The sequence below is a fragment of the Anas platyrhynchos genome, chromosome 5 (genome assembly GCF_047663525.1).
Source record: "Anas platyrhynchos isolate ZD024472 breed Pekin duck chromosome 5, IASCAAS_PekinDuck_T2T, whole genome shotgun sequence".
NCBI classification, from domain to species: Eukaryota; Metazoa; Chordata; class Aves; order Anseriformes; family Anatidae; genus Anas; species Anas platyrhynchos.
Window position 1 is genome coordinate 30783377 of NC_092591.1, and position 25797 is coordinate 30809173.

The 25797-nt window shown below is 51.0% G+C and overlaps 1 protein-coding gene and 1 long non-coding RNA gene across 9 annotated transcripts in view; one reads left to right on the plus strand and one right to left on the minus strand.

Annotated features, from left to right (window-relative positions):
• EPS8L2 (EPS8 signaling adaptor L2) overlaps positions 1 to 25797 on the minus strand; it is a 61691-nt gene that overhangs the window by 34616 nt on the left and 1278 nt on the right. Inside the window, exons 2-3 of one of the 2 annotated variants that reach the window (XM_038179457.2) lie at positions 7297 to 7361; positions 6417 to 6472 (exon numbers count right to left, since the gene is read on the minus strand). In XM_038179457.2, coding sequence (XP_038035385.1) covers positions 6417 to 6472; positions 7297 to 7340 — 100 coding nt within the window. In that variant the 5' untranslated portion in view covers positions 7341 to 7361. The remainder of the gene's footprint in view (positions 1 to 6416; positions 6473 to 7296; positions 7362 to 25797) is intronic. The other variant, XM_038179458.2, reaches the window with a different exon arrangement.
• LOC106020159 (uncharacterized) lies at positions 10439 to 21847 on the plus strand. 7 transcript variants are annotated; one of them, XR_005265977.2, is made up of 3 exons: positions 10557 to 10930; positions 17987 to 20436; positions 20587 to 21847. It is a non-coding gene; the product is annotated as an uncharacterized lncRNA (long non-coding RNA). The 7 variants fall into 7 exon arrangements; XR_011809637.1 differs by lacking the exon at positions 20587 to 21847 and having other exon boundaries at positions 10660 to 10930; positions 17987 to 18135; positions 20305 to 20571; XR_011809638.1 differs by lacking the exon at positions 20587 to 21847 and having other exon boundaries at positions 10662 to 10930; positions 17987 to 18127; positions 20305 to 20571.

A 25797-nucleotide genomic window follows, 5' to 3' on the forward strand; every position in this document is an offset into this window, starting at 1 on the left:
CTGCTGCCTCGCCGAGTGGGAGGACGCTCCAGGTTCTGCAGGGTTAGTCAAGGATCTGATTTCGGGCACTGCACAGACCTGCTGCGCCTGGGCTCCCGGCCCCAAGGCAGCTGCAGGCTCTGTTGCTGCCGGAGCTTCCCTGCTCGGGGGTTCCCATGGTTGGCCAGTGCCGGGGACAGTGTGTGGGATGTAGTGCTCCTGTCTGCCCTGTGCCATCCCCTGCCCGTCTCTCCTCCACACCACATGAGTATTTCAAGGAAGGAAAAACCACAGGAGGCTGGAATAACATTGCAACCAGTTTGTTTTGCACGTAGGAGCTGGGATAAGCAATGCTAGAGGAAAATTTTGCTGGCAGGGGTAGTGTCTGACATGGGAGCACCTCCCTGCATCGGTCTCATTGTGTCAGTAAAGCCTCCACAGTGCAGAACCAGCCTTTGGCCCTAACTGTGTACCTAAGCCCTAACTAAGTCAAAGCGTGGCATTGCAAGATCTGCTGAGCAACGAGAGGAGAAAGGCAGCAGAAATGAAACACCACCAAAAGCTTTAGAGTCACTGCCCAGGCTCCATTTCGGAAGCGTCTTTGCAGCTTCTTCCAAAGCCTCGAGCACCCTGCCCTTCCTGCCACCACCATGGGCCTCTCTGAATGCCAGCGGCAGTCAGTAACAGTGGCTGTGACACTGGGAATCTGCGGGGACAGCCATCCCCCTTTGGGATCTGGAAGCTCCCGAAGTGAATGAGAAGGCTCTCATTGACGCTGGGGGTGTGAATGGGCTGGGCAGCGGGGAGCTGTTGCCTGATAGCATGTTGGCAGCCAGTCGGTGTCAGGAGGCTAAATTCCTCCCTGGCATGCCTAATATTTGCCACTAGCTCAAGCCCAATTGCTCACATTCTTCTTTTATTAGCTGAAGACACAACCCACTCTAGAAGAGCAAATAAAAACCTGACCCTTGTGCACGGGCCGTGCACATCAGGTAACGTTGCCTGCCTGTCCCGGCGTGCCGAGGGATGGCCAGCAGTATCCTGAGTGGCCGCTCGGCAGAAAATAAACAGGCTACTGAGAAACTCACAGGCAGAGGCATTCCCTGTCCCTTTAAAATCAGAGCTGGGAGAAATATGCCAGGTTATTTTTCACTGAACAATTCAAAATGATGTTTTCTAAACTCCCCGTAGCCGGTAATGACATTTTTTGAATATCAGGCCCTTGACTTAAGTAAACAAAGTGACAAATTTGCTTCACTTGAGAACCAAAAACCACTCATAATAAAAAGTTTCCCCTATTGTTTTTGTCGTCATTAAGTAACTAATCCAGCGTTTGTTCCCAGAGTACCTGGGCACGTCCAACAACCCATTTCCATTCAAGAAAATGTCCCTATGAGTAAACTCTGGGCAGATCCTTCATGCAAGGGGAGAAATTGCACTCAGCAGGCTTGAAGCAGCAAGGAAAAAGGGCTGCTGGAGGTGCAGACCAGGCACTGTGGGGTCAGAGGGGGAAAGGCCTCTCTGCAGACCCCATTGCTAGCTGCCATCCCAAAAGCATTGCAATGGGGACGTGAGGGCTGCCTGCTCAGAGCAGCCAGGGCCAAGCTGAGCCAGCAGCACCCAGAGCAGAGCCTTCACCTCCCGGCTGCACCACCACCGGGTTTTGGTCCGCAGGAACCACCAGGAATGCTGGCTTGCTTGCTTTCTTCCAGCCCCGTTTCCAGCTGGAGTATTACGTTTCCAGGCTTTAAATAAAAGGCTCACCCGCAAGGCAGCGTTGCAGAGGAGCCGGCGTAATCTGAAGCTGGAATCTCGGGTGGGAAAGGGGACGTGAAGAAAGACGCTGAAGTGGCACTGAGGGAGCCGGGGGGCAGACAAGGGAGTTATTCAAGGCCGACGGCGGGGGAGATGGGGAGCCAGTGTCTCAGGCAGTGCTCTGACTTGGAGCCGTGTGAGCAGATCAGCGCTGCCCGGGGGCTTTCTTGTGGCGGGCTGAGGAAGCCAACAACAGCAGCAGGTGGGAAAGCTGCCCTGCCTTTCTCTCCACCTATCATAGGAACATTTCAGCTCCTTGCTGTTGCCCCATTGTACTGGGAAAACATCAGCAGGGACGCTCCCTCCTCTGAGCAGCTGTCAGACCATGCTGGCACCGGGCAGGAGCAGGGGAAAGGTGAAATGTGTTGGTCCCGGTGGTGCAGCCGCTGGAGGCAGACAGCTGTGTGTCCCTGCGCCCTGTCCTGTGCTCGAGATCCTGGGCAAGCAGCAAGCAAGTCCTTTGGGAGGAGTGTGCAAGAAAAACTGGGCTGGTAAACGCCTGATAATCTTAGGGAAAAAAAAGGTGGTATCCAGTCAGTGTTTCTGTCTTTCTGCTTGAGCTGGCACAAGCCCTGTCTGTAAAGGTGTCTCGCCAAGGCCCTGCTTTACCTCGTGCTCACCCAGGGTGCAAGTGGGGACGTGGGAGAGCAACTGGCAAGGAATTACAGGCCAGGGGACACACAGGGGGCTGTCCAGTCTTATCTTCCCCACGTAGCCCCAGGAGGAGATACAGGAGGCCTGCAGAGACCCCAAGGAGCTGTCCTGTGACCATTAAACCTGTCAGTCCTTCACCATCGGCATATTCTACCTACAGCTGATGGGTCTCCTCTCCCCACGGCTCCCCAGGCAGATGATACCCATCCTGGGGCCCGTTGGGAGCGGCGCTTCTCTTTGTGTTCGCATCCCGTGTCCTGTTACAGCGCTGAAGCCTTTCTTGGGTTACGGGAGGCGTGCAGTGTCAAGTGATCGCACCTCGCATGCTGCTGCCTTGCAGCTCCGTGTTTCTCCAGCCTAACTCAGGCCATCAGCAGTGCTTATGCCCTAAACTCCCTTTTCCAGTCCCATGCCACACCAAGGTTGGGTCTTTCCCAGAAACGAGCATATTGAGGAAGGTGGGCAGCTTGGTGCCATTTCTTGGCAGGGCAGAAAGCAGCTGAGCATCGCAGGGACAGACTTGGCACTGAACAGAAGTGAGCTCTGCTGCAGGGCCATTTCCTTCTCCTAGCCCTGTGTGAAACTCGCTATAACCATTAAACTCCCCTCAGTTCTATGCATCTCCTCACGGTCACAGTGCCTGATCCCTCACGACAGACAGCGCCATCCGATAAACCACAAAAGCAGCTTGGATGAGTGCCTGCAAAAGTCCACCCGGTTATTGCCACAGAAAGGGGTGGCAAGAGTGCCGGGGAGACCGCTGTGCACAGACACCTCCCTTCCAGCCCTTCCCTTGGCTCCTGCCAGAGCCACGCTGGTTTCCCCCCCACGGCCTTTCATCTGGGTTCAGAAGAGATGCTGGTAAGCGGAGAAGCAGCTTAATTTATTTATGGCACGCATTAACATTTATTCGGCCGGTTGCTGTGCATTGAGCAAGGTGGCAACCTGAGAGGTGCCAGCCATTCCCCCTGCTGCCCGCCGAGCCGGGGCTCTCTGTACGAGCAGCCACAGATGCTTCCAGAACATGGAGCTGAGCAAATGTGATGCTGTTCTGCTGAGGGGGGTGGGAAGGATGACATGGCTCCCATGACAGCCGGGCAACTCCAAGGATGGCTGAGCACCCTAGAAAGAGCTCTGATCAAGATTCTGGTAGGGATAGAGCCAGGGGAAGATATCTCAGGGCTGTAAGTCATTTTTCTGCAGAATTCCCCGGTGATTTGGGTCTCTCTGCATCCCTCTGTGCTCACCACAACATAAAAGACTTGGTGCTGTGTCGTGTACCCGGTGTCACAGCACTCAGAGCAGGCCAGCTGTGACACCAGGGCAGCCACCTTCCTCAGGGGCTGGCACCTCTGTGGATCTGTGTGGCCCAGCAGCTGGGACCTGGGTGCTGTGAGCCCATCGATTCACAGGATCATTGAGGTTGGAAGAGACCCTTCAGATCATCAAGACCAACCATCACTACCTAGTCCACCGCTGAATCATGTCCCCACGTGCCACATCCACACATCTCTTAAATAAGTCCAGGGATGGTGGCTCCACCACCTCCCTGGGCAGCCTGCCCCAACACCTGACCACCCTTCCCATGAGGAAATTCTTCCTAATATCCAATCTAAGACACCTGTGTGCTTTGGATCTGCAGAAGGACGTTACCCAGCGAGCTTAAAATGCAGCAGATGTCTGCATGCTCATCACACCCAGATTTTGGAGGCCTGGCAGTGTGCACAGGCTGAGGGTCCAGCCTGACTGCACCGGAGAAAAATGGAAACATAAAAAGTCTCCTAAGCTCTGAATGTCCCTTAGCAGCATCATAATCACATAATCAAGGCCAGCTCAGCTTGATGTGATTTGTTTCATTATGAAACATAATTCTCCCTGGAATTTTAGTTCTTGCCTGCCCTCCACCCCCAAATGTGCCAGCTCACAGCAGAAACTGATGTTGGGGGAGGGAGGATTCAAGTGGGAAGGGGACCCAAACATTTAAATGCTGGCTTAACTCACACTGAGTGTCCTTTGGAAAAGGCATGCTGAATTAGTGAGCAAGTCTCAAGCTCTGCCAGGCATAAACTCCACGGACGTGCTTGTGCATATGCGGCCAAGCCAGCTGACAGCCACTGATTTCTGCAGTAAATTACTGCAGCCCTCATAGTGCCCTGCTGAGGCGGGAGGGAAATCAGGGGCCGGTGATTTAATTCCTCTTGAGGATTTGGCCTCTGGACTTACAGTACTTGTTTGAGGTTTGCTGGAATTTGGTGGGAGAGGTCCTGTTCTTGCTGAAATTTGCTTTCGGGGTGTGTCCATTAAAAAAAAAAAAAAAAAAGAAGATGTGAAGATGTAACTCAGCATTTAAAATGACTTATTTGAGAAAGTGTTTGGTTTCAAAACAGTTTTTCACCTTTTCCCTTTGCTTGCTTTTACGATGAAGGCATTGCAGGGTGGGCAGTACTCACCACCAGATGCTGCCACATCAGTTCTGTGCACACAATTAGATCCCACCCCAACACCCTGATAATTCAGAGCCCTGGGCTGTCTCCATCAGTGGGTGCTAACCTGAGCTCATGCCCTGTTTCCAACACAGTTTTCAACTCTCAGTTTCATTTTCTCATGTCTCTGTATGGCTCTCTATTTACCTTGCAACTAAAATGTTTCTGGCCCTGATTTGCAAGATTTGCAAGAGCTTTCAGAGCAGAGCAAAGGAAATGGTGCTGTCAGCGGCAGGACGAGCTCAACTGAGATGGCAGTCCTGTGTGCAGAGTGAAGCAGCACCCGAACATTGCCACTCCTCAGCCTCTCTCTTCTTTCTGAGCTTAACACATGTCCATTCATCCCAAGACAAATGGCAGACACAATTCAAACCTTCTCTTGGCACCTGCCCATCATGCAGCATCGACGCCAGAAGTAGCCCTGTCCAGCAGCATTAAATTGCTCATCCACCTTTATTCCCATGTTTCACTTCTTTGCAGCTATTCAGTTAGCAGTTCCTGTGTTTAACACTTCATCCTCTCAGTACAGCCCCAATCTTTCCCAGTGCCCTCTTCTTGAAATCCATCATTTCAGGGACACAGTTTCAGGCCGCTCCACACTGATAAAACTCCAGGCAAAGCCATTCAGCAACCAAAAGCACTTTCCAGGGACAAGCACAGCCACTCTTGCCTTGCAGCACTAAAGGGAGCTTGCCAACCAAATACAAGCTGTCACAGCCCTTCCACACCCTATGCAAGCACCAACCTGGCAAACTGACAGCTCTCTGGTGGGAGAGTTTGCAGGTTTGGGCTCCCTAAAAGCTGCAAGTGTTCCCCCTGACAAAACCCTTTCTCTTTATCCAGAGAGCAGCTGAGGGGGATGACTTCTGACACGGCTCTGTGCTTGTTCTGCCCATCCCAGCACACCCCACAGGCCAGGGCTTCACCTGGGGTGCATTAAGAGAGCTTCTAAGATTAGGAACAACTGTTATTGGTACCTAAATGTTCTCTACTGCTCCTCAGCCCGTGTTTCGCTGGCTCCTCTGGAGCTCTGGTGGTTTATGGACAAGCTGCAGATCAGGCTCTGCACAAGCGCCAATCCCACCAATTCCCTCTGCTTCTGACCAGCCAAAGGGCACTGGAGTTTTCATGGCTCACCGAGTAGTTAAAAGAGTATAATCATTAACATGCTGAGGACAGTTTTTCCTTTGTTGGGCCCCTTATGGGGTTATCTCGCTAGCATAACTAGAGAGGATCTGGGTGGCAGGTGGGGAGCGAGAGGAAGCGTTTGCTTGCCTGTCTGCACGAAATCACCGCTGGGCCCCGCGTGGGAGATGGCAGCGTGGAGGCAAGGTGCATTTTCACTGCCATCTCAGGGCAGCTGCTGTGCGTGGAGGTCTGATACACAGGGCTGAGTACCAGCCTAAAGCTCCCTAGCAGCTGGCTCCAGATCTCCAGAGGTGCCCTTGCTATAGCAAACCCTACATGTCCATGGGCATGACTTACCGTACAGGTCCTTTGCGCTCAGCTTGGAGGCTCCGTCTGCTCTGCCCATGCTGCCACTGTAAGAGAGACAAGGCAGAAATCAGCTGTCACTTGTTAACCTTGTTAACATCTGCTCTCACGTGCAATGCACGCGGTCATTGGCGCTGCAGCCCCATGGCAATCCCAAGGGAGAGCAGAACTGCCCTCCTCACCATGGCTATCTGACATGCTGTGGCCCCAAATTGCCTGTGTTTGCTCCTCTGACCGTGCTAGGGATAAGCAGAACCCCCATTTTACCACTGAGTCCACCTAAACCCAAGGCAGCTTAGGCCTTAGGGCCCTTGTTAATGGACCCTTTTAAAACCCACTCCTGCTGGTCAGACACAGAAAGCAGCCCCTGTAAAAATGTGCAAGGATGTAACTGAGAGCAAAATGCTTTGAGTTTGGGGTGTCAGGCCCCTAGGAATGGGTTATATCCCCTGTAAGGCCATCCCTCCCCCTGCCCTGCCTGCCCAGGCTGTGTGTGGGAGTGCGCAGCCTGAGGGAACAGTGGGGACAGGGGAGGATCAAAGTGGCACCTCAGGTGCCATGGCTGAGGCAGGGGGTGGCCGGCAGCTCCTGTCACAATGTCCCCCTGTGTGCTGGCGGTGGTCGGCAGCACTCTTACACCTGTACCCAACTCTCCAGAGACCAGGAACATGCAGGAAAGTCATGCCCATGAGGTGAGAGGCAGTGACGCTGGGTACCACCACAGCTCGTGAGGTGCCCACGAAGGGTGAAACAAACCCCTGTGGTCTGCAGGGGATGGCAAGTGGGACCCCCAGAAGCATCCCCCTGGGTGGTGGAAAGGAGCAGAGGTACCAGCCATGAGATGGAAGGAGCCCACCATGGAGATCCTTACTTTGCTGAGCCAGAGCTGCTGCCGTGGGATCCCTTGAGACTCATGTTGCTTCACAGGACAGGCAGCTGCAGCAGAAGCAGAGGACACAGGGTTAGCAATCAGAAACCAGACATCACACACTCAGATGATTTATCCGTGTGCATGGTGCCTTTCCCACCTCTGACTTGGGGTCCCCAGGCAGCAGCCTGGGCAGGTGAGAGCGGTCAGCTGGGCACAGTAGGGTTTCCAGGCTGGTCTCTGCCCCGTGGCTCAGACACTTGTCACAGCTCTGACCTGGGCCGAGGTGAAGATGACACAACCTTTCTGAAACCTACTTCCACCTCTCCCCTCTCACCCAGCCCGTGCAGGCACACCCAGACTCCGTAGCATCTCAGCACAGCCACCTTCTACCAATGCAGCCCTGCCGATGGTTTAGTATGGCCCGATGAAACCTTTGACTTTATGGCCTCTCTGAGGCCATTAGCAGGCTCACAGATCACTGTGGCCGTGTGCTCACCATGGTAAGTGTCCTGAGTCATTTTTCATGCCCGTACTGCCATTATGCCATGTGGCTAAACACTAGCTGTTAAAGTATCCTTACCTAGCGTATTCCCTGAATAGAGAAAAGACTGCTCCACCAGCAGCATAAGGATGGAGAAAATAATTACTGCACTGGCTGGCTGCTTGGTGAGAGGCAGGCAGGCTTAGCACTGGTATTTCACCTCCTTCTGCTGATGAGAATTGTAAGTAATGAGAAAGTGCTTGAGAGAGATGCAGGCGCTGCTCTGAGAGCAGAACTGCAAGGGAAAAAAAAAAAAAGAAAAAAAAAAAAAAAGGAAGGGAAAACAAGGTATAATAAAAACTCGGGGAACATTTCATATTGGGATTCAAGATATCCACCTCAGTTCTAGTGCGTGAGTTGAAGGAAAGCCAAGACAAACTCTTCAAGGTTTTTTATTCCCTTTTAAGAAGCTCGGGAGGCACCTGTGTGTGGGCTGTGCACTCAGCGCCTCTTTTCCTTCTCCTGGGTCAGACCCCGCTCACCTCATTATGAGGTTGTCAGAATTCAAAGGTATGGCTTTAAGATACCCGTTGGTGGTCTGAAGGAAGGCATTAATCGCTGTTTTCAGTAGGAGCTCCTGCAATGGGACCTTTCAAGGTGGTTGGCACGTGCAGAGCTGCCTCCCTGAGGTTTTGCTTAACTGAGTTTAGGCTCAGTCTGTGTGCAATCCCTGGGGAATACTTTGGAGTCATCCCTGGCATCTGGGATTTCCCAATGGGAGGCTGACTGTCTCTGCTGCAGGGCTTGTTGTATCATCGGCAGAGCTGTCTGAGATTCCCTAGGTATCCGGTTTTATTCCTCGTGTTGGAAACGCTCGCTTGTGGTATTTTGCTCTGTACGTTTTGCCCTGAGGTCAGGGCAGATTTGCAGCTTTCCTACCGATTGTAACACGTCAGAGGGATGTGCTTTGTGGCGATACAGCTCTTCAGGTGAGGCACACAGCATGCAGGTACGCTGCTACTACCATTGCACAGCCACACACTCGTGTTCACACGGACTCCCCTGGCATTTTCTGGGCTCAGCCTGATGGCTTCCAGCCTCTTTTGTATCGCAGTAACGCTCCTCAGTGCTAAGGCACAGGTAGAAATTACTTTGAAGTGCAATTTGTAGATAGTATATTAAATTCCCATTTTCATATATTAAATTCCCATTTTCTTCTCTCTTTTGGCAGACACCAAAGTCCATGCACACACAAACGTGGCTATAAATTTATATATGTTAGAATAGAAACTTGGTGTTCTGCCAGCCTCTCTGAGCGTAAGAAAACCCGTCCCTGTGCCCAGGCTTAGGTACCTGTGAATTTTTCCTCTGTTAATAGCTGTCTGCTGGTTTCCTCTTACAGTCCTCAAACGGTTCCTATCTCTCAGATCTCTGTGTACATTAGCATAAGATACCTGGAAAAGGGAACGTGCTCTAATAAACCCAGCTCTCTTCTGTTTACTTTATACTGTCTGAGCACTTTAGTCCCATGGCTAATGATCAGAGCTGGGAACCTTTCTGCTTATTAATGTAATATTTCTGGCTCCCTTTCACTTACTGCCGCAGGGCCGTGTCCTTAATGGGCTGAAATCCAGGTTACTCCAGAAGGTAAGGGAGTGCCGAGTTTGCCTGGTGGAGTTCAGAGCTTGCTCCCCAGCCCCAGCTGTAAAAAAACAACAGGAGGAACCAGGGTTGCAGCTGAGGACTTGCTGCTTTTGGTTTCTCCTTCACAAGCAAAAGACAAGCTCTAGGGGATCTGGTCCTGCTTTTAGAAGAATCCATCTGGCCAAATCCTGCCTTGCTGCCAGAGGAATGGGAATGGCAGCATTCGCTGCTCAGCCTCAGGGGTAGAACAGGAGCAGCCATAAAATGTGCCAATTCTTTATCTGCTGATGGTTAATAAGAAAATACCTAAGGGAGTAAGCTGGGCTCCCTAGAGGAAGGCAGAATAAGCTAGTGTGTACCTCGGCTACTAGAAGTGTCTCCAGACCTTTGCAGTTACCAGAACTACCTGCCAACATGCTGCCTTACAGTGTGCAATGGGAACAACCTGCCACTCAGAAAACAGCACGAGAGGCTTTGTGTCCCTCGTACGCTGATGCTCCAACAGGCTTTTGCTTAGCCGAGCAGAAGCTGTAATGCGTTAGCATGAAATGCCAGCGGTGCTGATATCAATTGCTCTGTCCGACCCATCTGCCTGAGTGATCCCTGCTCCATCTCCTTGTTCGTAATTGCAGTAACCCCAGTGCTCCCAGTGCCCCCTGTGACCCCAGTCCTTTGCCTGCTGGGAGGTTGTGCTCGCTTCCAGGTCGCCTGCACCTGAACAAGGGCACGGAGCAGGGAGCAGTGTGAGCGCCTGCCGAGTCAGCAGGTTTTTATCCTGCTGGGCTCCCTGCTTTTTATTTATTCATGCTATTTTCATTATTTAACCTTCTTGATGCTGCTTTAAGGACCATGTCTCTGTTCAAACTTGTGTTAAGTGAAATGAGGGTGTGGTGTGATGCTGGCCAAATTAAACCAGGACAGATCCTTGTGCCAGAGCTTTTAATTCAGTTTAAATTGTCTGATATTAATTGAATCCTGGCTGGTTGACTGGGGGAGGACACGCTTCCGAGGGGTTGGAGTCTTTGTAATTATTTTGCTAAATTGAGAGACAACCAGACTTGAATAATAAGAAGAAGGGGCTGAGAGAACATCACCTCTAAATGTGGATGGAGCCAGGGACAAGAAGCAAGAAGCTCAGGGGGCTGTGACCAAGCAGCTTGCTTTCCTGGGTTTCCTGTCCCCATGAGGACATCTCTAAGAGCTCCATCAACCTGCAACCTCAATGCACATGTTGTCTTCACCTTCTGCTGTCATTACAGCTGTGCTCACACTCTCTTGATTAGAGGGTTCCTGATCTCTCTCTTATCTCCCTGCAGGGTGTGGCTACTTTCTCCTCCTTCCCCAGTGGGCCAGCATGCATAAGGAAGGGAAGCAAGAGGCAAATTTAGCAGTGACCCTGTAAAGCCTCCATCCCACATCTCTATCTGCCCAAGCTATGCCCAGAGGTCCCATGTGCTGAACTGGGGGCCCAAGGGAGACCAGTGGAAGCCAGCGCTGAAGGATACTGAGGTGGGTGAAGCATTGTGCTTAAAAGCCAAGGAAATCTCACTCCCTGATTTTCCGGACATCCTTGCCCTTGAAGGTCAAATATCCTCCCAAAGACACACACATATTCATGATAGGAGCCTGTCATTGTTGTCTGTGCTCCATTTCTGTACTTTTATAGTAAGTGGAAAAGGGCCATGCATTGTTTTAACTTTCTTTGAGCCTTTGAAGAGGGAGCTGCAGCCCTGCAAGGGTGGAGAAGCTCTGGGATAGAGGAAAAAGTAATAGCTCTCTTTTCTGTAGGGTGATCACTGTGATTGTCACACGGTAGTTTTATCAAGAATACTTCCCACTCATCTGCTGTGGTCATGCATTGTTTTTGTTCTCAAGCAAATGGAAAGGGGTTGTGAAAAATTCTAAATGCTGAGTGAAGATTGGACAACTTGAAAGTAGGAAATATTCATGTATTTTTAGGGCCAGTACAATTCTCATCATAATCACAGTGAATACCAGTAACAATAACAGCATCTAGTGCCTGCAAGTGTTTTTCTTCATGGGTCTAAGAGCACCTTTAAGACTGAGATCAGAGTGGGCTGGAGAGGGTTTGTTGGCATCAGAGCCCATCACAATACACAGCTGTAGCAGCAAAGAAATGCTGGGCAGAATGTAACAGGTTTTGCTAGAACAGCAGAAAAAAATAAGGCCAAGCTCAACTTAAGACACTTGTGAGTGGAAAATTTGATACATTCAGTCTGAAATGATCTCCAGTTTAACATCTGTTAAAACTCAGCTGGATTGTGTACTTTAACGTTAGCTATATTGTGTTTGATATTTATTAAGGACAAAATATATTCATCTATGTGAAAGGGGAAAAATCGCACTCAAACAGCTAAGTTTGTATTGGATGAGATTTTTGAAATTTTCCATTTTAGTTCCAAGCTGGGATGAAGCCAAATCTCAGAAACTTTCAGGAAAAATAACTAGAAACAAAACAAACAAACAAAAAAACCACTTATTTTTCTGTGAAGTTCTGACTAGCATTACTTCACCTGTTTTACGCACAAGAAAACTGTGGCACGAAGAGCTGGAAAAAACTTGTCAATGACCACGTACATCTTGGTTCTAGAGGAAGGAAAAGGAACCTCAACTTTGCATTTCATCCATTGCTCTGTCTGGTAGGACTTGCTACTCCTGAGCTGGGCAGAGTTTTGTGTAAGAACTGTCTCCAAAACCTTAAAACCCAACAAGCTATCTAGGTATAGTAGTAAGCTTTTCTGTGCATGGGCTAACTCACTTCTAACAGATCTTGAAAAATTCTGCCAGGTGTGATAGGACTTCCAAAATGTCCATGGACTTGCACTGAAATATTATCATAATTGGAGCCATTGTACTACTACTAATTGGTTTAACCAGTGTGTCACCAAAAAGGGGGCAAATAGGGCTTAATGTCCACAGCCTAAAGCTTTTCTTGACTGGATTGGGCCAACAGGGCTGAGGCCAACAAGTGAAGTGGTCCAGGTAGCCCTATCCATGCAGCCCAGAGCTGGTGGTAGGAACAGCCTTGTTCTGCCCCACATGTGAAGTGCCCTAGGACGTGGTGAGGGAAGGCACCACCAAGCAGGTTACGGGGCATGAACGTGGGTGAAATGTACGTGATGGAAAGGCTGCCCCAGGGCAGGAGGGCATGGATCCCCGGCAGCATGCTGCTGTCTGTGCAGGCAGCCAGAGCCGACTGGATGGGCCAGGCAGAGGTGCTCAATTAGCAAAAGCCTCGGCAAGCAGCATAAAGCATCAGTTAGAAACATTAGCCGTCCACCTCATGATGTTTTCTTTTTAACTTCCCAGGATAACAAAGCGCTGTCTGTTAGAGTTGCTGGGTGTTTTTGTAAGGGAATGTGATGCTGACGAAAGCTGTTTGACAGACTGTCCTGCAGAGCTAAGCCTTGTCATGTACACAAGAGCAGAGGAGCACAGGCGCTGTGGCAGGATGTGTCCTGCACTGCTTGGCTTGTTCACGCTCCAGACAGCCCCTGTGAGCGTCCCTCGAGCTCCTGTCATCTGCCCTGCCTGCTGTGGTAACATATGGGAGGAGCAGGCAGACAGAAGGGGCTACATCCTACGCCATCCAACTAACAGAACAGCTTTGTGGTGTTGGGGAGGCTTTGGGGTGTGTGCTCAGTGCTCCCCATGGGGCACCTGAGAGCTGTAAATTCACATGGCCTGCTTTAGGTCTCTAAAATGCTTGTGGGGTGTAACCCAGGAGCCTGCAGCAGACCTGGGAATTTAACCTGGGTCTTGTGTGTCCTGATCCAGCATCCTTATGAAGAACCCACCCTTCTCTTGCCTTCAGTTGCTTTTCTGAACCTGCCGGGAAGGAAGCCTGGCAGGGCTCACTGAAAGAAACTCAAACCTGTTCTGTAGGGTCTCTTCCAACAGCATATACTCCTAAAAAAAACTGTGTTGCGGCTAGTCAGATAGCATCAGGGGAAGCCCATATCCAGAGCAAAGAAGCAAGTGAACATGCTACATTTGTTGTTGCTGCTTTGTAAAGGCAAGCAAACAAGACACGTTTCCTCTTAAGACTGGAATTTCCAAATCCCATCTTTCAGATCAGGCCTTGCAAGTCAAGGTGGTTCAGCGAGGCCAAGTCTAAGCTTCATGATTCCATTTGAACCTATTGCTGGTGATTTCCTGCTTCGAGAAGGGAAAAGCATCCAACCAATCTCTCTCAGAGACTCCCTGGGAGTCCCCTTTATTACCTGCCCTCTTTGAGATGTCTTTACAGAACCCCATGTTTTGGGGTTCTGTTTTTTTGCTTCCTCCCTACCACCCGTGGCACCCTTTCAAATTTTCATCTTTGCAGTGGCAGAGCCAGTCAAGATCACAGGTTGCTTTGGGAAGATGCTAGCCCGTATGGAAGAGGTGAGCCCAAATGCAAGCATAGCATCAGGGTACGCACAGCACGTAGGTGTTACAGTCGTTAGAATCACAGGCAGTGGGTACAGCCTGCTGGGTGCCTGGAAGGAACACTCCCTGCTCTGCACACAAGATTTTTCACATTGCAGAGATTCTCCACAAGACAAGCACCCGGATAAATACAACCCAGCCCAGCAGGTCAGGGACATCAGTTGCTGGCAGAAAGACGTTGTAGATTTGGCCAAATCCCAGCTGTGACTGGTGTGTTACTCACTGTGTAGCTATCGAATACCCAGGCCCAGGTAGAGAAGAACCAAGTCTTCTTCAGCCTCCATGGAAGAAGCAGGGAGCAGCTCTTTTAGGCCAAGACACCTCCGATCTACAGCCACCCTTCTGCTTTGATGGGCCCCAACTGCTGCTTTTTAAGTCTCTCCCCCTTCTTATAGACCATGCCCTTCTGTGCTCAGCCCAAATGGGATAAGACTTACACCCATTGCTGAGGATCACACCTGAGGAGCCAGTGCCTTGTTCACCAACCTCCTCAGAAACAACAACTTGTGCTTAAAAAAGTATTTTATAAGCAAACAGGCCTACTTCCCAGCATTGCAAGGGGAACACCCACATGCTTGTCCGGCAGTTGGGCTTGGCATGAGCGGTCCCCGTGGGCCACACAGCCCTGCCAGCTTGCAGTAGGAGTTTGGAGGCGACACATCTGCTGTCTGCACTATTGATCCATCACGGGGATGAAATGGAGGCTTGTGTTGAAACACAAACTGGTACCGTGGAGCAGAAGTGCCAATATTTACAAATTCTCGATGTGAGATTCACGGATCACCTAGAGAAAGGATGGGAAATCATCCCCCTGCAGCACATCTGTACACACATGCGCATGTGTGGCTGTTTGCAGTCCATGGCTGATCTGCAAACAGCCCTTAGTGGAGACCCAGGTCAGGAGCCCAGGCAGTGCTGGAGGCTCTGGGTGCCCACAGAGGCCGGTGTGGCAGAGGAAGGCTCTCAGCACAAGCTGAACCAAACTAGGATCTTTTATATTCCTGCCAGGAGGTAAAACTCCCCTTAAAGAAACAACCAAAAGCAAGTCTAGACAGTGCCTTGCCCTATAAATATCCAGGGAGAACGCGCGAATAGCCACAATCGCCAGGATCTTGGGACAAAAATTGGAAGCTGACTCCACCTCCGCTGCCCCTCTGAAAGAAGTGTGGGCAGAGTCCTCAGGCTGAGTCACTGCTCCTGAATTCACACTTTTCCTCTCTCTTGGAGAAACCCCACAGAAGCCACGGAAAAGCACAGAGCAGGCCTGGGCTCGCTGCATCTGCCGAGCCCGGCTCCTCCGGGGCTGCCAAGCTGAGCATTACCTGTGCTTGGGCTGCGGTTTAGCAAGCCTCAGAATCCAGCCCAGAAATAGCGTGCCAAGTATTAATAGATGCTTTTGGAGACATGGAGGGAGGCGGAGGAGTGCACGCTGTATGAAAGCTCTTTAAAATGGTGTAAAAAGATCCTAGTTCCAAACTATCCCAATGGGACAAAGCGTGCTGTGAGTCCCCTGGGAAGAAATTCAACACGAGTTCCTTAGGATTCCCAGGAAGGGAAGAGTGGTGTGGGGAAATTTGTAGTCTTTTCCTCTGCCTGTTTTCCTTTGTGCCCACACCTTCTGCGAGCAAAGGCTGTCCCCTTGTCCAGCTGCTGGCAGATGGGGCATCGGGAGAAGAGAGCGGGCAGGAAATGAGGGGGTTAGAGGGCAGCAAGGGGGTTAGAGCTGTGATTTTCAGAAGGGGGGAGGATTTGACACTGTGCCTCTGTTGCTGAAAGGGATTCTTTTTATTTTCTGTGTAGAAATCAGGACTCGGATGTCAGGCCAGTAAAAACAGGGAGTGACTGCGTGTGTGTCATGTTCCAGAGCAGGACGGATCACGGCCCAAGGCACTGCCCTGTTCTGCTCCAGCCCAGCCTGAAGGAGGGCATTGAATCGCTTCTGTCTTCAGGCAAAGCACCAAAGCCCTGTGTGCAGCTGGCAGCGTGCTCGTGTCTGCTGGCTGCAGGCACTGACTGACTCCCAGAGCTGGTCCTCACGTGCTCCTCACTGCACAACAGGGACACCTCTCCTTTCTCGTTCGGCTTCTTCCAGAAGTAGCAGCTGATCCAACTACCAGACAACTGTCCTGACACCACACTGACACCTGGGTGGTCCCTGTTATCCCCCAGGGGTGTCTGTGGTTTATTGCCAGCTGCAGCCATGCAGATTGGTGACTGACTGGCTGTTACAGTGGTGACTGCTTTGGGCTGACCACCTAAGTGCATTAATAGTTCATTAAACATTTGCTCTAATGTGTAGGTACACCGTGACCCCACCTAGTACCGTACAATCCTTACAAGTCAGCCTCTGCAGCTACTGCTTTTACAGGTGACCTAACAGATAAATTTGGCAGACAAACGCATTTTCCAAATTGCTTCCCAGCAAAGGCCTTAGCCCCAGGAGGACCGTGACACAAACCTGAACGCTGCTTGCCTGGCTAGTGCCACCCTAGACTGGGAAGAAATGCTTCAGGGGAGGATGTCTGGGTGGCATGGCTGGTCCCTCACCAATCCCCAGGAGGGGCAGGAGGAGTTGGCCTTGTAAACAGACTCCTGCACACCACCGGTTCATGAGTAAGACAGAGGCATTGAGATCGATGGACATTTCCACTGCCTCCTCCTAAAGGAAGAGCGTTCTTGGTCACTCCCTGGAGTGCTGATTCATTTGTCTGGCAGAGGTTCAGGTGTGCAGCAGGGCAGCTAGTGTGTCGAGAGCTTTTTTTTTTTTGCAGCTGAGAGAAGCTTGTTGTTAGGCTGAGAGCCACTTTTGGGACCATGTTCAGCATGGTCATCTTGAAGTCCCTGGGGCTGCAGCAAGATGCAGAACATAATGGGTAAATGTGAACCAAGAAATGCTTCTTTCCCTGCGTAGGAAGGTCACACCACGAGATCTTTCCCCAAAGAAAGGGAGAGGACTGCAGCCTCTCTCCCTCTGCCTGTGCCAGCAAGTAGCTGTTCCACACCGCTCCCTACTCCTTTTACAAATGTCTGCATACAGCACTTCGGGCTTGGGGCAGCTAATACATCAATAATTTTCATTTCCTGCTCTAAAATTCACCCTCTGACTTTGGGCAGGAAGGTGGGGCAGAAGATATGAGGGAGATTCATGTCTTGAAAACCACATTTGATGTTTTAAGGCTTTTCCAGCCTCCTTAGCCTAATCACGACAGCATTCGTTGCCACCTCTTCCCACCCCATTTTATGCTTCCTACTCATATCCTGTCTATGTATTTTTGGCCACTTAAAAACAATTCATTTGAGCTAAAACTTGGCACGTGGGAGCACCGGTACGAGTGTCACTGCAGGAAAACAAGCTGACATCAGTTTAACCAGCTCAGTGACTTGGTGGCAACCACAGTACCAGGGACGTGACAGGGCTCAGGTCACATTTTGGGCTGGCAGGGTGGTGGGGATTCTCTTATCAAGTATCACTTGCTGGTCACCCCTGGAAGGCAGAAACAGGAGTTCATCAAAATGTGCTTTGGCTGTCAGTCGTTTATTTGTTTTACCTGAGAAATGTTGAGATTTTTGGATTCCCACAGAGTCCCCCTAGGAACTGAAATTGTGATTTCTGATGCAAAATGTGTTCTGTTGGGAAATATTTGACCAAACTTCTATGCTCTGCTCAGAGGATAGCCTCTTTTGCGTGGTGAGTTTGCAAATGAGGAAATAAGGGCAGAATGTGAGTGAAAATTATTAAAGTAGGGCAGATAACAAAAACGGCATAACAAAACTGTATGGTCTCACAAAGAGATAGCTGCAGGCTGCAGTGGAATCAGCTCCTGTGGCTGGGAGGAGAGGTGCAGGGCAAGTGCCTGAGCTGGGAAGAACAGCTGGCTGTCAGGGGAAGAGTTGCACTTGGTGCCTGGAAACCCACAGAGGATGGGCACAAGGGCAGGTGATACAAATGGGCTTATTCCTTGCCTGCTCTCTTTAACCTCTTCTTAAGCACCAAGGTGGTGGCCCCCAGCAAGTGTGTGCAGGAGCACTATGACTCAGAGCAGGAATCAACAGGGCTTGAAACCCATTCCCCCCAACACACACATTTTTTCACCTTGCTGTTTCATTTTCCAGCTGGATCAGCTCCAGGACCTGACTCGCAGCCCAGCCCCATGAGATGTTGTGCCAGCACAATGAAGCAGAGTCACAGGAGCACGAACGGCCGAGAATGCTTCAAGCCAGCCTCACTGCCAAATGTGGAGCCCCCTCCTGCACGTATGCAAGTAAACCCTGATCTTTTTCAGTGTAACCATCTGTGATCTGGGCTCAAGGGCTGATTTCCATCACTTGGGCTTTCAGTAATGCTACCAGGCTCTGGGGATGAGGCCTGCAGGAGCGGGATTTTGCAGCACAAACAGCCAATTATGCAGTAACCAGAACAGTCCCGTGAGAGATCATTCCAAAAACAAACAAAAAAAATCTGTTCCCTTTGCCCTTTGTTTCATTTAGAATAGAAGGATGTGTGTGGTTGGGTTTATCAAAAGAATTTAAATGGCAGTTCCTAATCTTACAGTGCAGAAATGTTTTAACAATCTCACTGAAAATAAAATAAAATTACACTTCTGCTAGGGCAAAGAGTAAAAGCATATTTGGTCCCTGCAGCAGAGGTCTGGGATGAGAGTCTGTGAGGATTACAAGAAACCAGGAGTGATAACAGAGCCGGAAAGGGCATAGAAGAGTTTCCTGCAATGTCTTGAAGAGGAAAGGCTTCATCAGCTGCTCCCATGTCCCCACAGGGGCTTGGCACAGGGATTTCCAGTCCCAAAAGACTAAAGCTCTGCAGGCAAACACAAAGGAGACACTTTCTGCTGTGGGAAGCTCAGCAATGTGGAGAAGGTTACCCGAGCGGCTATGCCATCTCCAGTCTTTATTTTCAAGAACCGACCAGGTAAAGCCCTGATTTCAGGGCTGACCCTGCTTTGGTTGGGCTGAGACCTCCTGAGGTCCTTGCTGACCTGAATTACCCCATGATCCTCAAAGGGGAGAGGGGGAATGAGCAAGAAAGCCCTTTTATGCAAAGAGGTGGGCAATCTCAATGAGCTTCAGGCTGAGAGGCATGTAGCCCAGAAAAGCACAGGAACAAGTTTTGAGAGGGACAGAGGCCCTCTGAGAAACCAAAGGCATGTATCCTGCACCAGAGCAAACACCAGCTTTCCTGAACAGCAGATACGCAACCCTGGTAGCAAAACTTCCTGCACAGTTCCCCTCAACTGTAGATAAAATTATATTAGATATAATTTTTAGCTCTTTCTGTAACTACCCTTCCTGGCCTGACCTTGGTGGACAAGAAGCCCTCCTGCCCACAGCTGCCTGGAGTTCAGGATGCTCCCAGAGTTTCCTGAAGGTGCTCTTTCAGCACACGCAGCCCTAGTGGGGCTCAACTGGGCTATGACAAAGTGCTATTCCTGGCGCTTGCCTGCCAGGTCCTCATCTGTAGGACCAACTTGTGGCAAAAGCCTAGCATGGACCTACTGCTAAGCTGAGTGTTTTGAGCTAACCAAGCCCTAATTTCACTTGAGGTGTCAGAGGAAAGAATGCTGAGACGAGAGGACCTGAGTGGCAGTCACCCATGCAGTGGAGAGCGGATTCTTCATGCAGCATCTTGGCAGCTATTTGCACTTGGCCAAGGACAGATCATGTTGGAGCCAGCGTCACACACAGTGCTCTTAGGAAAACACTAGGGACTGCCGAGAGTGGTGACAGCCCAGATTGGCCCTGCTGTCTTCACCAGTGCTTTACGTGTTCTCCTAACCTTTGACTTACAAGGTCTTGGCAGGCAGGGAGCAGAGATCAGGAGTTTCCTTGGGGTTGTGCCAGGTGTGGAGCAGATGTTCTGGGGACCTGTCTGGTCTAGTCCGCATGTGACTGCAGCAGGCGGGCGCTGAGTGCTCAGCTTGTTTCATCCAGCCACCCTCAGCCCTCGCTTCCTAGGCTGTGATTAAACCTACACAGCATTTCCTCTCACTGATCAGTTGCTGGGGCTGGGGCCAGAGGCAGCTGCCTGGACACAGGGTCACCCATTGCCTCTCCCCCCTGTGCTCAGCTCCCTGCAGGTGTCAGGGTGAATTTGTCTGACTGCACTTTGTCCTACCCATCTAAACTTTTGACACCCCAAACCACCTGCGGCAAGATGCAGCTCAGCTCTGCGTGGTGAGCTCAACCATCTCCTTTTGTCTGCACTGCACTTGCCAGCTGCTGGTTTCTCAGGATGCCCCCCGGCTCTGTTATCAGTAAACAACTGTTCCCATCTCACTGTCTCCATGCCACGGGCAGCATCGCGGATCTCGAGGACAGCAGCACCTCAGCTCCGTCACTCCCAAGCTGGAGAGTATTGTGAGTTTCGTAACTTAAGTCACACATAAAAGGGCCCTTCCTTCTTTATTTTTAAACAGCAGCAGAGCGGAGGAGCAGTGGAAGAAGGGTGCTTCCACGTGTGAGAGGATTGCTCAGGCAGCTGATGGCCTGACCACACCTAGGGTGTTACCTGCTCCTACTGGCAAAGACCAGCGACAAGCACAGCTCTGGTACATTTGCTTTCAATTTATCCTGTTCAACCTGCTCTCACCTAGGTCAGTGCAGCAGCTCCTCTGACTAAGCTGCAGTTTTTCTGGCTTTTTTTTTTTTTCTTTTTCAGTTGGTGAAACTTTTTTTTTTTTTTTTTTAACTTATTCAAGCAGCAGCAACTGACAGCAGCAACAAACCTGACAGTGCTGCGGATCTACAATCAACCCTGAGAGTCTTTTATGGCACATTTACTCTCCCCAATTCTACTGAAAACAAAAACAAAAACAAAACAAAAAAAAAAAACATGCTCCCCATGTTATTCATATCTAACCTGCCCTGGCTTTGTTTGAGTGCCTGCTTGGAGTGAGCTTATGCTGGGATGCTGGACTGGGCTCTCCCTTCACCAGCCTCTGCTACTGAAGTACTGCAGGGCCAGCTGCAAAGTGCTGACTTGCACCATTTAGGAACCAGCACTTTGACTTCAGTGGGCCAAATTGCTGTTCCCGTGTCGTAGATGTCCTACTGTCCTCCTGCAGTTTGGAAGGGTTTGTGTCAGCACAGTCGTGTACCATCACCACCAGTCGTGTACCATCACCACCAGTCGTGTACCATCACCACCATCTGCTCGGGATGCTGGCCTGCAGGTACCTGGTGCTGTAAGGCTCCATCCCCTGCCTGCCTGAGGGGCCTGGTTCTGTTCTCCTGTGGAGCTGAGCATGGATCCAGCCTCTTGAGGTCCATCTAATTCCAGTCAGAGGCTCATCTCCCAGTGTTGCTTGGGTGCAGGCTGGGGCACACTTCCTCCCAGAAATGCTGCCTGTGTCAGATACTAAGGGCTGGAGTCTCAGCAGGGGACAACTCAGGAGCCAGCCCCTAATCCCAAACCTTACACTGGACAAGCAGCACCCACACCTGCACAGGCTATCCAGATGCTTGTTGTTCCTCCTCCTTCTTCACAGAGTTTTGAAAGTCCCATATCTCAACCCAGAAGCAATGCCAAGAGCATCACGTACTGAAAACAAGACGAACTGCCTTGCTGTGTGAAAGTCAGTGTTACAGATTAACCTGCGGGAATGGCCGGGAACAAGTCCATTCGCTTCCTCCCCAGAGGAAAGCATGAATATCTTTCTAGGGAACAGAGAGGTTTTAATTAGTGCTCCCTTCTGCATAAAGCCCGGCTCTCCTACTCCGTCTCCTCAGATGAACACAGCTATAATTAAGAGGCAGCAGTGTCAGGAATGAGAGCAGGCTCCAGCCTGTGATTTATTAAGGGCTGTCGTGGGTGCAATTACCTTTCTCTCTTCCCCTCTCCCCAGTGTTTTCATAAAGTGAATTTACTGATGAAAGAGGTGTCTCAGGCTAGGGCAAACAGATGTCTCAGTGCTTATCTTCTGCACAGACACAGCAAAAGCAGAGTTGCTGCTTCTTTCTCCATAGAGTTACCATCGAAAGCCTCAAACCTGGCTTGGAGGATTTCATATCTACGAGTCCCAGTTCTGGCCCAAGCCGCAAGCCTCTGTGACTCCCTGTGAGCCACACCTGGACTAAGAACCAGCACCCACCAGCACCCTCCTCACTGCCAACCATCTCCTGCAGGATGAGGAGTGACCCCAAAGGAATCCTGCTGGTAGCAATGAGGAGTGAGCAGCAGTAAAGGACAAGGCACCTGCTTTATCCTCAGCAAGGAGGTGAGTTAGGGTTAGGGTTTGGGTTTGCTGACTTCATATTTGCTGGTGCAGGTATCTAAGAGCCCACAGCTTGGGTGGCAGCTCTAGTTCTCCCAGCAGCCAACACCTCCAACACACAAAGAGCTTCTGAGTTAGACACAGCCCTGGTGTGAAGCCAGCACAGGCACCTTGTCGCCTTGTCCCGTCTCCGAAAACCACCGTGAGGAGCAACAAGTGAGTGGCGCTGTGCTCCTCGCTGGAGCTCAGTGATCGGCTCCCAGATAGTTCCCACTTCTGGTTGTCTTCAGCGAGAGGGAAGCTGCATGTAAACAGTCTGGGGGAGGCTGGTGTTGGCTCAGACTGTGCCTGCTCACTTGATTTAATCACCATCCTGCTAGTGGCAGTTTTTTACTTTCTGTATTGCTTAGCAATGGTCAGCATTACTGCTGGGTGGCTGAACTTTGGTTTATTGCCATTCAAATGGTCCGCAATTTACCTTTGTAGGATATAAATCTGGACAGGCTCAGACTGATAAGAGAGTGGGAGAAAAAAAAAAAAAAAGGAAGTAGGAAGAACAAAATTCAAGCAAATTCAAATTATGAAAAGCTTTGAAGTGCCAGTAACCCGGCTGAAAACCAAAGCAAAGAAAGCATTAAAGCATTTGCTGGCTCTTTTCAAGGTGGTGTTGAAGACCCAAGCCCAACTAATGCGGAGTGTTACTGCTCTACTGGCCACCAAAGGAGCCGCCTGTGCCCTGGGCAAGGCTGGGCTGGAGGTCAGTGAGCCACGAGGGCTCATTTGTGCCACACCTGCCCATCACGACAGCCAGAGCTGCTGCCAGATCCTATCAGCTGCCCCCTTCCTGTGAGTCCCCACCTTTGGCTTTCTCTTCCTATCCCTATCCCCATCCCCAACCCACCACCACAACTGGGAACAGCCCCAGCACAGCCCCTCCTTCCCATGGGATCCCACAGGACACAAACTCCTTCCTTGTGACAACAAGTCCAGAATGGACTCAGTGTGAGTGGAGGAAGGTAGTGTGTGTGCCCACTGTCCAGAAGGCAAGCTTTTGGGGAAGCTTTTGGTCTGCTTCCTTGGTGGAACCTCGGTGGTGGTGAGCACATCGCAATAAAACCCTTGGGATCATTCAGGGAATGGGAACACGGGCTGAGCACTCCTGGGAAACTGCAGTGCAGGTGAGTGGGGAAAGTCTCCAGACTGGTCCAGCTCCCAGCTACACACCCTTCCTCATTGTGATTCTTCCTGATTTATCTGAACTACCAGGAAATAAAAACACTGGAGCTCTTTTGGTTAACCCCCTGTGGCATCGTGTATTTCAAGTTTTCAGGCAGTGACATCCCCAGCTGGGTGGAAAGGAAACCTCCCACTTCCCTGGGAGAGGAAGAGCTCTCACGTCATGCAGAGTTGGCTTCGTCCATGCAGGAGCAGCTCAATGACACCAGTGCATGGGATCGTCTCTCCATGATCGAATCCCTCTTGGCAGCGTTTCTGCCAAGTGTTTCATCCTTCCCCTCCCTTCGAGTGGGAGGCTGGAATACCTCCTGGGTAGGTAGGTAAGTATTTTTTCTGGGCACCTGCTGAACCTTGGCCAAAGTAGGGTAATTTAGGAGGCCGTGCTGGAAAAGCCAAGTGCTGCCAGGTCTTCCCGGTACTGCGTGCATGCTGCTGCTCACCACAAGACACCCTGCTGCCGAGAAGGCTTTATTGCAGCGCGGGAAGCCATCATTTGCTGCTCCAGGAAGTTGGTGCACTTGTCCCAGCACTTCTGCCCGGGACACGCAAGGGAAGGCTGGTGAGGCTCGAGTATTTTTAGAGGGTGATGAATTTTATTGCCAATGACACCAAGCTCATAGGCTAAAGGCCGTGCAAAGACATGCGCTGACTGCTGTTTTGTAAAACAGACGTGAGGCCAGACATCAGCCCCGCACAAGGAGAAGATGGCTGAGTCCTCGTCAAAACCACAAACCTGCCCTGACAGCATGCAGAGCAAGACCGTGGCATGGAAGAGAGAAAGAAAGCAAGACAGTGTGGTGGAGATGGCTCCAAAGCAGCACCCCAGGACCCAGCCCTCGGGGAATAATGCTCCGAGGCTCCCCACACACACTCAGGCTTTGCACCCAGACTTATTTATATGGATGTTTCTCAAGCCTACACAAGCCAACGCATATATTTCCTGTTTCACTCCTTTCTTTGTCTACCAGAAGGACTGAAAGCTCACGAGTCCATTAGGGTCTCTTCTGAATCGCTGTCCCTATGCAGTTATGCTTCCAGGCTGAATTTCTCTGTGGCCCTGCGAAAAACTCTCTGTTTTCCAGCACGTTCAAAACTATCTGGTGAAGGGTGAGATGCCAGCACACATCTGCAGACGTGGCCCCGAGGCCATCCATCTCAGCAGGGGCTCCTTGCTGGGATGAACAGCCCAGTTACTCCTTTGGAGTGATGCTGGCTGGCCTGGGTTCCTCCTGTGCAACCCCTCCCTGCCTCTTCGTGCCCTTTCCTGAAGCCAGGCAGCCCCAGCAGGACAGCCCTACAAAATGGTGGCTGCTGCTAACGCTACCGCAGACGGCTCCTTCTTCACAACGCACCTGCGTGCACGCAGGCGAGCTGCTGTCCAGCTTGGCAAGCACCCCGTCCATGCAGACGGGGAGTCGGTCAGATGGAGCCACAGCAGCAACAACCCAGAGGACCTACTTGGCCAGGCTCGGGGCCAGGTTTTGTCACTCCAGCTGATGGTGAGTTGTTTGCAGTCAACAAAAGTAGGCACCAAAGGAGAGAGGCTGTCTGCCTCAGATACAGGGCCCGTGGCCCAGAAGATATTTCCCCCTTCAGGCTGCTCACCTCTGACTTAGTGAGTTTGCCCGCTCTGCTGCTGGGAGGTGACAGCCACGGTGGCAGAAAGCTGAGGACTGCAAGCTTGGCAAACTGCTTTATCACACCGAGCAAACGGGGGAGTATGCGTGTGCGTGCACAGCAGCAGCGCTCTGTCACAGCTGTTCCCTTCCTTGGGTCTTTACCAATAACCTGATCAATGATGCTGGTGCTCAGCTGCTTCTCCAGTGCCCAGAAACAGACCCAGGCCCTGTAACTTTTTTCCTTACATGCTTAACCCACCCTTCTTGTCCTGCAGAGTGCAGCAGATCCTGTGCCGGACTCGCTGCAGATTCCTGTGCACGCTGCAGGGCTGGGATCCAGCTGAGAGAGCAAGAAGTCCCCGACCAGCCTCGCTTCCTAACTCTTCAGCAGCAAAAGCCAAGAGCAGGTACAACCCAGGCCCAACAGCAGGCCTGGGGTTTAATCCATCTGTTTGTGTTATCCCAAACACCAGTTTTTAACCTTGTTTTTAATAGGGCGAAGCAATGACCTTTGCCACTTTACAGACACGTTCCCACAGTGGATCCCAACTCCCTCTTCACAGCTGTGTTTTAAAGGGCCCCATGATCCCTCTGCCCTTTATGTGTGTTGAGGACTAATTTTTCTCCCTTGTCAACCCCAAAATCGATCACTCAACTAACCAGGAGCCCTGCTGCATGTGGCAGTCACAGGTAAAACCCAGCGTGGGTCTTCCCTTCGGCTGTTGTGCATCTGCTGGGGGCTGAGCCTCTCTCTGTTGTTACTTTAACCCATAAAAAAGTCCGTTTTTGGGACAGAGCCCACAGAAGCAGCTCGGCACTGTAGCACCTGGCCACGCAACCA